This window comes from Sarcophilus harrisii, chromosome 1, assembly GCF_902635505.1.
Source record: "Sarcophilus harrisii chromosome 1, mSarHar1.11, whole genome shotgun sequence".
Lineage (NCBI taxonomy): Eukaryota > Metazoa > Chordata > Mammalia > Dasyuromorphia > Dasyuridae > Sarcophilus > Sarcophilus harrisii.
Genome location: NC_045426.1, coordinates 245,244,720 through 245,258,105, shown reverse-complemented (window position 1 = coordinate 245,258,105; position 13,386 = coordinate 245,244,720). Strand labels below are relative to the sequence as shown.

General features: G+C 32.9%; 1 protein-coding gene across 2 annotated transcripts in view; it reads right to left on the bottom strand.

Annotated features, from left to right (window-relative positions):
• The window catches only part of SECISBP2 (SECIS binding protein 2), a 61,896-nt gene that overhangs the window by 24,714 nt on the left and 23,796 nt on the right, over positions 1–13,386 (bottom strand). For both annotated transcript variants that reach the window (XM_031939295.1, XM_003761246.4), the window contains exons 8-10: positions 9,271–9,390; positions 1,732–1,821; positions 933–1,022 (exon numbers count right to left, since the gene is read on the bottom strand). In XM_031939295.1, the coding sequence (XP_031795155.1) occupies positions 933–1,022; positions 1,732–1,821; positions 9,271–9,390 (300 nt within the window). The remainder of the gene's footprint in view (positions 1–932; positions 1,023–1,731; positions 1,822–9,270; positions 9,391–13,386) is intronic.

Below are 13,386 nucleotides of genomic sequence, written 5' to 3'. Positions count from 1 at the left end.
TCTTATTCTTAAAGTCTTTTAGGCTCTAAATCAGGTCATCATCCTTGACTCTTTATTCTCCTTTTATCTTACATAGGCAATCATTAGCCAAATTTTGCCCTTTCTACATCTTTAACATTTCTTTAATCCAATCCCTTCTCTCAGGCTCAGATAGCCTGTATTCAGGCCCTCATTATCTGTCACCTAAATGATTAAAACAGCCTCTTCATCAATACCTGACTTCAAGTCTTTCCCTATTCCAATTCATCCTCAACACAGATGCCAAGATGATTCTCAAGATAAAAAGATAAGATAAACAGGTCTTTTCTCATATGGCACTTCACCTCCTATCCTCAAGCTTTTGCAAAGATCATTCTCCATGCTGGAAATGTATCTCCTCCTCTTTATTCCCAGAAGAATCTCACACTTCTTTTAAGGTGCAGTTTAACTCTATCTTTTACATGAAATCATTCATGATTTCTCCCCTTCCCAACTATTAGGGACTCCCCTTCAACTACTTTATATTTATTTATATTTTCTATTTATTCTGTACATAGATATGTACATATGTAAGATCCTTAAAGAGAAGAGATTGCTTTATTTTTTAATCTCTCTATACTCCTACTATACTATATACCTAGTATATTCCACTACCTAGTAGACAATAAGTGTGGGCTGACTGAATGGCCTGGCTGCAAAATGACAGCCAAAAATTTTATTTTCAACAAATTCTATCAAAATGCAAAGTTCTCTGGAATTCTACATTGTATATGACATAAAAATTCTACCCCAAAATGCAGATTAATAACGAAATACTGTAGACATATGTAAAGATAAATGAATGTACTCAATTAAAATGTAAACTCAAATTTTAAAAAATTCACTGGAAGTTTAAACTTCATTGCAGAAAACTAATTAAACCATTGAAGAGATTTTGTTGTTGTTAAATTTACCTCTGGTTGCTGTTTAGAGTGAAATTTTGATGACTGCAGTCCATTTCTTTTGTCAGAAGTCAGTGTGCGGCTAACAAGTTCTTCAGAATCCTAGGCAAAACCAATTATCTCTTTAGGTTGCAAAAATCTATTTGCTATTTGCTTTAATGGCTCTGTAAGCTATTAAAACTTACCTTAAAACTCCAACAGTTCTTGAAATGTGATGTATTATATATAATTTATTGATGTCTTTAGTCATTATATTCATGAACAGGGAGAGGAAGGGAAGCAAAGGTAGAGAACCCACTTTACCTACATCTTTCACCTGATCCCTCTCTTTTGACAGAAAAAAATTAGGCAAAAACACCTAAGACAGGGACTGAATGTAATAAAATGAACAAATTTCACCTCTGCAACAAAGAGAGAGGTATATTTCATCAGTTCTCTAAGATCACCACTGACTTTTCAATTATTCAGTTTGGTTTCATGTTGATGGTTCTTTCATTTACAATCCACAGCAGACTTTTTACATTAAAATTTCCTAGAAAACTTTCTCTTTTCAGTTGTGCTCAGTTAATTGATAAGAAAAATTTAAAAATGCACAAAATGCTTTTAATTAAAAAAACAAGATTTATTTAACAAGAGGATTTGATCTTCCAACTCATTCTTCCTATCATTATGAAACAAATGAGGGAGAAAAAATCTGTTTTAGGAGAGAAGGTTCAAGAGTAAAATCTCTAAGCTTTGCTACTAAAGAATTTAGTTAAACCACAAAAAGTATAGCAGCAGGAATTATGTTTTATCTCTTTTAAAATCTTACCTCTGGTTGTTGTTTAGAAAAACATTTTGGTGGCTCCACTTTGTTTTTTCTTTCAGAAGCAACTGTCAGATTAGGAAACTCTTCAATATCCTAAATAAATCACAAACTATTTTATCTATTTATGAAAAACTTATAAAAATATAATGTACATATTCAGAAAAAAATTTCTTTATCATGTTTCTCTTTTTCAATCAACTAACAATAGTTCTCAGTGTTTTTTTTCCTAAGACTAAAAAGGGGATTTCTTCCAAATCTACAATGCTGTACAATAAAGAAATAAACCACACAAAGCAATAAATATGCTTTTAATGTTAATTTTAGAAGGCAAAATTACAAGCAATTTCACTAAAGTACAAGAAAATTCTTATCAGTAAGAGTACTAGTATGATGGCTAAGAGTTTTTATGCTTAGAAAGGAGCACATTCAAAAATAATTCTTAAAACTATATTTATTTGTATCATATAAACCGTGGTCCAAATCTAAATTTAAGCATGCTAAAACTAGAGATGAACTTGATAAAATAATATAGATGCCTATGAAAAAAAGAAAATTTCCTCAAGTCTTTGCTCAACTCAAGTGATCTACTATCTAACATGGGGATATCATCAATGGCAGATCATTAAATCAATATTCTAAAGAGACCTTTTGTGGCTTACTGAATCTACAATAGATTTCCTATCACTTAATTTGCACTTGAAATATCTGAGAGCATATTCCTTTCTCTTACTCACTTAATCTCTATGATTTAGAACCTTATTATAAAGTTTTCTCCACTAAGCTTTTCCTTGTACCAAATAGCATTTGACTTAACCCTTGTCCTTCTCCCAAATTCTTAATGTTCTTTTATCTTCTTTCAAAGTACCTTCTAGAAGTATGTATGTATATGTGTGTGTGTGTGTGTGTGTGTGTGTGTATATATATATATATAAAAAATCAAATTTTCCTTCCCTCTCCATCTCTAATTTTCACACTCCATCAATCTTACATTGTCTAAAACTGGCTTTCTTCTGAAAATACTATTTCCCTTGCTTCTAATCCAAAGTCAGCTATTTCACTTTCTGTGACACCCAAGAGTAAGAAGATGAGTTTTCATCCTTTCAATTTCTAAACTCTCCCTCAGATATCAAAATAAATAATTGCTTTCTTTGAAGCTCATACCAGATTATTTCAGCTTGTTTCCATAATCACTGATAGTTAATTCTGCTAATAAGTTAATATTCTAACGGGGTCACTGATAAGAAAGTTCCCATATCTATCACAATATGCGTAGCAGCATTTTTTGCAACTTCAAAAAATTGGAGGCAAAATAGATAATAACTTGGGAATGGTTAGATAAATTGTAGTATAGGAATATAATGGAAAAACGGAAAGTTCTACCTTAAAGACATAGAGGAAAGTAAAAAGAATCAAGGAAACAAAATACATAAAGACTACAATAATATAAATGGAAAGAAGCATACATATCACATATTATCAGATTTTTTTTGACGTGTTGCTTAATCTGATTTCTTCCTCTTTTTGATTTTGTCTTAAAAATACTATTTGTTAGATGGGACAGCTGAAGGGGAAAGAGGATACTATGGTAATATAAAGAAAACAAAAAATATCAATAAAAACTTAATTTTAAAAAAAATCTTTCCAATACAATACTGTTACAATTTAAATCAAAATGAACACTGAGATCACTCATCAATGAATATGGCACCTAGTGCTCCATCTTTCTTTAATCATACTGTCGACACACTAATTCAAACTTTTATCATCTCATGTGTGCTTTTAAAAAACCTTTTCACTAGTCTAGCTTCCCTTAGTCTTTTTATTTCTTTTATCTATCTTCCATACAACTGCAAAAATAAACTAAGGAATGAAAACCAAAGACAAATATGTCAAACCACTGATGAAAACTTTCACTGGCTTGCTATTGCCTCATTGATCACTTAATTGTCAATTACAATGGCATTTTTCTCATTTTTTGGTTTTTCTGCCTTCTGAAGCATCTGACCCTGTAAGATATCTATCCTAGATAATCTCCCCTCTCTGTATTTTTGTGACACTGCATTCTCTTAGTTCCCTTCCTAATGGTCAGAATGTTTCTTTTCTTTCTCTGTGGAACCTTCAAGGACTTTTAAGTGCTTTTTGGCTCTTTAAATGCTTTAGACAGCCTTCCATAAATATGACTTGCTAAAATATGGCAGGAGTTAAATAATACTTCAAAAGTTGTAGTTACTTTAATTTCTCACTCCCTATTAATCCTGGGGGTTTTGATGGCTGCAATAAACCAGTTAAATTCCTAAGTTCAGCCAATAAACATGGGCAGTTGTTGGTAGAAAACAGGGACTCCTTAAGGTTTCCCCCTTAAAAAATGTATGGTAACGTGGGGTGGGGAGGGAAGGCACTAGAGGCTCAAGAAAGTAGACTGAAGCATAATTTTTTTCATTCTCATTTTCTTTGTGTTTTTTTTTTTTTTTAAACAACATGGATAAAAGGAAATATGTTTTGCATAATTTCACATGTGTAATACTACATTTCTTGCCTTCTAGAATGTAGGGGCAAAAGAAAAGGAGAAAGTTTGAATCACAAAAAAAGTTAAAAATAATTTTTTTTTTTAATGGAGGAGGGGGGAGAAGAGGACCAGTCCCTGCTCTTAAGGAGCTATAATCAAAAGAAACTTTTTTTTTTTGGGTGGGGGGGTGCAATGCAATTTGAGGTTAAATGACTTGCCCAAGATCACACAGCTATTACATATTAAGTGTCTGAAGCTGGATTTGAACTTAGGTCTTCCAGGCTTTAGGGTCAGTGCTATCCATTGTATCATCTAGCTGTCCCAGCAACTATAATCTTAACAAGGAAAACAAGTATATACAAACAAGCTATATATAAGATAAACAGTAAATAACAGAGGGATAGTACTAGAATTAAGAAGGGTTAGTAAAGGTATCCTGGAGAAAATGGAATTTTAGTTGAGATGGGAGAAAGTACAAGAAAGCCAGGGAAGTCAGTAGGTAGAAGAAAGGAGAGCTTTCTAGATATACAAGACAGGCAAAGAAAATGCTTAGAGCTGAGAGATGGAGAATCTTGTTTGTACAATAGCCAGATCAGTGTCACTGGATCAAAGAATACATTAGTAGGGGAGGCAAGGTATAAAAAAGACTAGAAAGATAGATAGATGAAGATTTTATATTTATTCTGACAGAAGGTCACTGCCAATTCCAGTGATTAATAAATGACATGATTAAGTAGGTAATATTCTCCAATGTGACCCTATGGAAAATATTCTGGTCTATGATCTAACCATTTTGTTTTTATCTAGGTTGTGGGGACAAGGCAGTGGTTGCATATAAAATCATTAGCTCTATGAAATCTATTAACTTTTCAAGCATCAATGGTCCTTTAAAGGGCCATTACTAGTTGTCACCATCACCTATGCCTGTAACGATGCCTACAGGAGCTGCCAGACAATACATGATGGGCATTTCCTATCTATAGGCCTCTGATGCAAAAAGCTTTCCCTAGCTTGCTGTACTACTACTTAAATGCCAACTTCTGGTTGCCTGTCTTACTCTCTTAAAAATAGAAAAAATCTTGACAGAAGCCACTGAATTCTGCAGATTCCCTTTATGCCCCAGGGGACAACCCCCTCCAAAACTGCAAAGGCTAAGCATGGCAAAAGGGATGCCTGGAGGGGGCAGGCTGCACCTGGATTAGAGGGCCTCTACCCAGGAGCTGCTCATTTCTCTTCTTCTATTGTCAGAATAGAAGTTCAGGAAGCAGAATTTCCCCAAAGGCAAAAATAGCTGAAAGAGCTAAAGGTACCAGCATGTGGTCTGATCAAACAAATGAAACAAAAGCAATGTTAAGACAAAAGATCTTTAGAGTTTCCTTAATGGACTTACTAAAGACTTGAGAATTTGATCATCCACACATTTCCAGGCTCCTAAGACTTTCCTTCCATCCAATCCTAAAGTTAAGCCCTCCCCCCACTATAGGTTTATAGAGTCTAGCTCAAAAGTCCCAGAAAGTAGAGGGAAAGTAAAAGAGTTTATTTTTCCCCCCACGGGGCTTAGGAAAGAAGTTCACTGAAACTAATGCAAAGCTTTCCTGTGGAAACTTCCCAGAGACATCCAACAAATGACACAACACCATCACCTGTCAGAATAGGATGCCCATATATCCTGGAGCTATAGAGTCTCCAAAACTATAGTGTCCCCCTATATAGCCTCTGCCCTTTCTCTTACATTTCTATTATTACCACTATCCTCCCTTTCTATATTAGATATTAAAACTAACTCCCACTATACCACCATCCTTCAATTACTTTCTGCTAGAGGTAGGAGGGCAAGAGTGAGACTGTATGGTTGTGAGAATAGACATGCAAGTATACTCTGCAGTCTGCAAGTTTTTGCTGCTTCTGGATCAATAACATAGGGAAGGTCAGCAGGTACTTAGCTTTCCATAATAAAAGGACACAACCCACCAATAATATCACCACAGAAATCAAAGACAGGAAAAGTGATTTTCCTTTTTTCATGGCAAGAAACATTTATTAAATCCTATGTATAAGGTACTGTCCTAAATGCTAGGGATACAAATATAAGCAAAAAATAAGACAGCCTTCAAGAAAATTACATTTTAATGGGGGAAAAACAATATACAAAAGGGAGATGGGGGAAAGGAATATGAGAAGAGAGAAGAAAAGGTACCCCACAAAAGGGCATGTAGTGTTAATGTCTAGAAAGTCAGGAAAGGAAATTTGACTAGCTAGATATCTCCCAAAATGAGGGCAAAGAAAGGAAATCACCAATGGGAGAAGGGGGTCAGGATGCTAGAAGGATGTTCCAGGGTGAGAAGGCCACAGAGGAAGGTAGATGTTCCAGAGAAAAATGATAAGATGGCTAATGTTATTTCAGTGTGGACTCTTAACACCTGTGTGTCTTGCTCTAACAGGTGATTAAGATGATGGTGTTATTTGTTAGGTATGTCTGGGAAGTTTCCATAGGAAAGCTCTGCATTAGTTTCAGTGAACTTCTTTCCTAAACCAACCATGGGGAAAAATAAATCTTTTTCCTTCCCTCTATTTTCAGGGACTTTTGAACCAGGCCCTATAACTTGAAGAGCGAAGGGGTTAACTTTAGAGTTGGATGGAAGCAGAGTCTTAAGTCTGGAAATGTGTGAATGATCAAATTTTCAAGTCTTTAGTATTTATCTGACTCCTTACGAAAGTAAACCCTTGAAGTTACATGCTTGTGATGACAGATCAGAAGTTTTATTTCATATCATACAATAAGATAATTTGTAGGGTCAGCCTCCCTGACCAGTAAGCAGTCTCCCTGCCCCATTGAAGGAAGAAACTCACATTTCTTGAATTATTCTATCAAAATAAACTCACAATACCTGCCAGCAGAGTCTGAATTCTATCAACTATTAAGGTGTTCCTTTTACTCAGCCCTATCGCACCTACAGCAGTGACAAGGTTCAGGTTTTTCTCTCCCTTCTTCCCCTAAGATCTGTTCCTTTTTAACTGGGATAAGAAGCTTTAAAAAGCCCATCAGATTTTACGAATTTCAGTGTGCTCAAATCCACCCAGGGTCCCCAGTGGGTTTCTCTGGCTGTCTCTTATTATATTTCTCTATAGTAAATCTGGCTTTTACTTCCTTTCTGCTTCCCCTACTACAAATCTTAGAATGCTGAACCTAACCAAAAGTATTAAGACATTGCATTATGATTCCCAAAGCCAAAAGCATTACTCTCTTCTTACTGGTTCCTAAAGCACTTCTGCTGGATCTCTTTTGCCCAAATCTAATCATTCTTGTATCACTTATGTATATAGCCAGTTGTATCTGTCATGCAAAGCAAACTCCCTCATCCATTTTTAATTTTTCTATCTCTAGCACCTAACATACTTATAATGCAACAAGCACTTTACATATTTGCTTAACTGAGCAGTGACTAGAAAATTTTTTTAAATATTTTAAATCATTATTAATAAAGTCCTTTTCAGTTTGCACACTATATTCCTTGGAAAGGGAGTTGTAAATCATAATTGTCCAAATTACTGTAAAAATTTCTAAAATCCCATTACATGCCTAGTATGAACAGAATTAGCATCTTTACTTAAAATATTATCCAAATAAGAGATTCTCTAATGTTTGCAAGACTAATGCAGGCTTGACAAGCTATGAGCCTAACTCCCAGGAAGCAGCTATGAAAAACAAAGGGAGGGATGCATCAAAAAAGACAAGGTAGCCTATTTAGGATAGCATAAAAAAAAAAGAAGCCAAATGGGGAAAATGTAAACTAGAATAGAAAACACAAATCCTCACAGTCTGAGCCATTAAGAATTGACATAGTAGATTCCCATGTTTTTTGTCCCACAAACCCTCTTCAATAACAAAAAATGTGTATGTATATATATATATATATATATATATATATATATATATATATATATATATAATTTTGGATTTATTTCTAAAGTGTTTAAAATAAACATAATTTCTGTCCTCCAAAGTTCCAAATTAAAATTTATATTATAAAGTTATAATTATAAAATTGTATTTTGCTTATAATTATGAAATATAAAAATTTAAAATAATTACAAATATTTATGTGGAACATTCTCTAAGAATTAAAAAAAATAAGTAAAACCTCATATGCTTACTATTATTAGCAAGACTTCATCTAAAACACACTTTACAAAAACTGTAGTATAAAATATTTTTGTAACACAATTAGGTAATTGTTTATAGCTTAAGGTACCATTAAAGAATTTAAAAATGAATCCACTGGACCATATTCACAAACCTGTTCTACTACATGAGAATCACTGATCTAGGCTAAGTCACTCAGGTCTATGGATTTAGGTTTGGGGTGAGAATACAAGGAATGGAAAGACTATAAAATGCAATTTTAAAAAATTCTACTAGTAACAAAAGGTAAACAGGATACAATTCCTAAACTTAAAAACATATTAGTTCAGATAAAAGGGCCAAAACACTTCACTTCCATATTCACTATGGCAACAACAGGCAAGCTAGATCAGAAAGGGCATTCCTGTAAGAACAGTAAGAATTAAACTAAATACTCCCACAACCATTTTCCATAGGCTGGGTGTCTCTTAAGCCTCAGGAGACAAAGGCATTGAACAACTTCTACCAACCTTAAAAATAGCAGCCTAAACTATATTAAACAATTGCTCCAATTATCAAAAGGTTCATTGTACAAAGTCTTTTCCTGAATTCAGTTATAGATGATCTATGACAATAGAACTTGATGCCAAATTCTTCTCTATAATGAGTTCTATAGTTGGCTTTCTATTTTAAGTAAACTGGAAAGTCTGAATAAGTATCTTCATAGCAAAAAAACACTACTGTATTTTCTAAGAATAAAAATAATAATTCTATTTACTTTGAGACTAGAAAATTAAAGAAAACAACAATTTCAATGAGAAAATAAATATAAATCTAGGTTTCTATGAACACAAATATTTAACACACCACAGAAACTTAATAATAATAAAAATAATAATAAAAACAAATATACTTCAATCCTTGGTGGTTCCTGGACCATAAGAGTTTCATAATTTGCTTTAGGCTTCTTTTTCTTTTTCTTGTTTTTTTTCATTTCTTCCTGGTCAATTTCACATACATTGTTGGTTTTCGTCTATGAAAAACAAAATAGGTGGGGAAAAAATACTGCTTTTTAGAAAACTCAGTGGAGGATAACAATAGATTAAATTTCTCTCAATACAGAACACTTTAACACAGTAAAATGTGGGATTATAATTGCTAGATGACAAAATGTTAAGATTTTAAGTTCAGGGTCCCCTGAACTTGCCTTTTTTAGTTTGCCATGTTCCAAAAACAATGGACCCAGAATATGTAGGAGGCTTTGAATGCGCCAAGGCTTTAGCCCCTCCTTGAGCTGGCATAATTTGTTGTTTGCACTCCTAGTTGGACTCTCTGTGTCCTTGGGAGTCAAGAAAAACACCAGCTCTGTTCCAGATTGATAAACTGTATAGTCAGGACCCTTGTAGATAAGCAGATTATCGTATCTTTATAAATCTAACATTTCATAAAAGAAGAGAAAGATGCTTTTGCCATCTTTAATTATTCATGATTTCTCCTCTTCTATCACTCCCTTTTAGATAGAGATTTTTGCTTTTTCTCTATTGAAATTTCATAAATATGCAAGCTTCTGTTTGAATTGTGAATTCATTGCATTTACTTAGGGCTCCACATGCCCAGTCATTTCTCTTGTAATAAGCCCTGTTTTTCATTTAAGTTTCATGAAGTTGTGACTGCCTGTTGACAAAAGTCACTGAACAATCCTTTCTAGATAGATAGTCTACCCTTCATTTGTTTTGATTCCACAAGTAGAAAAGTGTAATTTATGCCAAGAGCAAAATAATTTTGAAAACTGATATATGTATATGGACTGTTAATATTCTGGATTTGAAAGGTCTCTTAATTGTATACAGAACATGGGTAAAATACTATATACCAGATTGTGCGCTAAATGAATATTAATTAACCAATTACACAATGAACCTATAGGCCTCATAAAAATAGGTCCTTTCTTCCTTGGACTTTGGGCAAATCCACATTTGACAGTTAAACATTTTCTCAGATTTTAAACTGACAATAAAACATTTCAAAAGTATACCTAAAAAATCTGTCATAAGTGTGTGTGTGTGTGTGTGTGTATATATATATATATATATATACACACACACACATATATATCATCTTTACTAGGAAGAATTATATTGGAGGTAGGGGTTAAAAGAAAAATCAATTAACAAGCACTTATTAAGCCCATAATATATGACAAACACTACTTACGTAAGAATACAATATAAGTACAAAGTATATATAAGTATATAGAAATATACTTGTGTATATAAGTACATTATTTATATATACCACATACCTATATACAAGTTCAGAAAAAGAATAAAATATATAAGTATATGTACACACGAGTATATGTATACAGAAGTATATACACAAGGATATAGAAATATAAGTATAAAGAAAGAATAAAATAATTGCCATTCAAAAGGAACTTACATTCTATATACACACACATACATATACTATAAAGTAAATAATTAAAAAGTGGTTAAATACAAAAAAAAGTTTAAGATGAAGGGCACTAGAAGTTGAGGAATCAGGCGTCAGAAAGTTCTATGTAGAACAAAGTGCTTGGGCTGTATCTGAAAAGAAGGGCAGAAACTGATGAAGTAGAAGTAAAAAAAAAAAAATTACCTTCAATATATATGGAACAGTCAGTGCAAAATTAAGAAAAAGGGAAAGTGAATGTTGTGAGAAACAAAGAAAAGGAGATCTGGTCTGTATTGTTTGATGTAGATCTGAGCAAAATTCTAATCTAAACTATAAAAGAGATAATTAATAAACATTTTTAAAAGAAAGCAATGATTTCTTTTTGATTTAAAACAGGTCAAGCCAGACTATGCTAATCGTTTTTTTGACATGGTTACCAGTTGATCAGACGTGTTTTAATAAAAAATCAATATTATCTCCCTGTTTATCAGCTTGCCTGATGTTTATATTCAGGATATCATTGAGTATTAACTGACACAAGTGTTAAAAATTAATTACCTGAAATATGAAGGAAATTGAGGACAAAGCTACTGAGCCAGCTATGATTAAAATTTTCAAAGCTAGCACCTGTATATCAAACCAAGTCATCTGACTCCTCAGGTGTACAGACAAAGAATGATTTACAGAACTGATTTTCAAAACAAAACAAAACAAAAAAGAAATTTAAAAAATGACAAACTCGTTTTGAACATAATTCAATTGGGCAATACAGACTACCTTACTAAAGAGTTTCTCGTAGGCTTTCTTAATACAGACTATCTTACTAAAGAGTTTCTTAAATCCTATCTGAAAAGTCCTTGGCTTTCAGATGGTGCTTTTTGTAACCAGAAAGCATACTAGAAAAGAGGAACTTGTAATCAGGAGTTAGCAGTCACCCTCCATCTTTCTTCAAAGATTCCATTATTTAACTTAGAAAAAGCTCAAGAAAAAAAGAGAACTTATCCACTAAGAGGACCTTAACCTCTAGCTAACTTTTTCCCAGCAGCCAGAAAGGGAAACTCAAGACTCTGGGCAACCCCTCTTTCTGCTAGAAACTGGAAATGGGAAGAGTCTTTAAAAAAGCCAAAGTTTTATAGTACTACAATTATTTTTTTCCTCTAAAATATTTGCTACTAAATGATACGGGCTTATCAATCTATCTATATTCAATAAATCTATAGAAACCTGGATTTAAGAAACTACTCTATATTAGTATGTTTTAGTTTAGGGATAGCTTTTCCAGAAAAAGGGAGTTTAATCCTATAATCAAAGAAAAAATAAATCAATAGTAATTTATTTCCTTTTCACAAGAGAATTATTTCAAATGACAAGAAGTCATTTTAAGGACAGTTTTTAAAGATGTGTTTTTCTCTACTCAACCAAAGTGCTTCTTAAAACCTACAAATATTAACTATTCCTGAATTTTATCTTCTTTACAATTATTAAGGGGAGCAACTAGGTAATGCAGTGAATAAAGCACTGGCATTGGAGTCAGGAACTCTTATTCCCGAGTTCAATTCTGCACTTAGACACTTCTAGCTGCTTTGTGACTCTGCCAAATCTTTTAATCCTGTTTGCCTTGATTTCCTTATGAATGAGCTAGAAAAGGAAATGGCAAGCCTCTTCAGTATCTTTGCCAAGAAAATCCCATTAGGGAGAAAACAAAATTTCAAAAGCACTTAGGCACTGGTAGTCCAGATATCAAAGAGGAAAATATGTTGAAAATTAAGGTGACAAATTGTATTTAAGACTAAAAAATATGAAAAAAAAAAATCAATAAAGATCAGAATATTGAAAATCCATTAAATAAAATTTATTCTTAGTTTTTGATTAAAAAAATTAAATATGGAGAGAATATATCTATCTAGAAAATCTATCAAATAATATGAGTAATTTACAAAAGCAAGAGGAAAATTATCAAAGATCATATCAAATATGATATCAAAATATCAAGTATCAAACATTGCCACAAATAACTAAAAATAAGTGGGAAAAAAACATTTAAAACAACCAAAAGATTTCACTTCAGAACTGGCAAATTGTCAAAGATGAAAAAATATGTAAAAAGTTAATGCTGGAGAAAATGCATGGGGAATACAAAAATAGTTGGAGATTACAATGATTCCTTTCAGAAGCAGAGAAAAATCTAACAAAAAGATAAACAAGAACGAAAAATCCAAGTAGAATCTTAGAATAATTAGTTAAAATAAAACAATTAAAATTAATTACTTGATCAATCAATAAGCATTTGTTAAATGCCTTATATGTGCCAAGTACTGTGTGAAGCACTAGGGATACAAATACAGTAAAAAGAATTCTTGTCCTTAAGAAGCTATTTACTGGGACAGATAATGTGTAAACAAGTATAAAAAGAGCATACTACATACGGGTTAAAAAGAAAATAATTATTGAAGGGAAGGCACTTGAATCAAGAGGGGTTGGAAAAGACATTCTGTACAGGATAGAATTTTAGCTGAGACTTAGAGGGAACCAGTGATGTCATTAGGTGGAGTTCAGGAGGGAAGAGCATTCCATTCATGGGAAACAGGGAGAG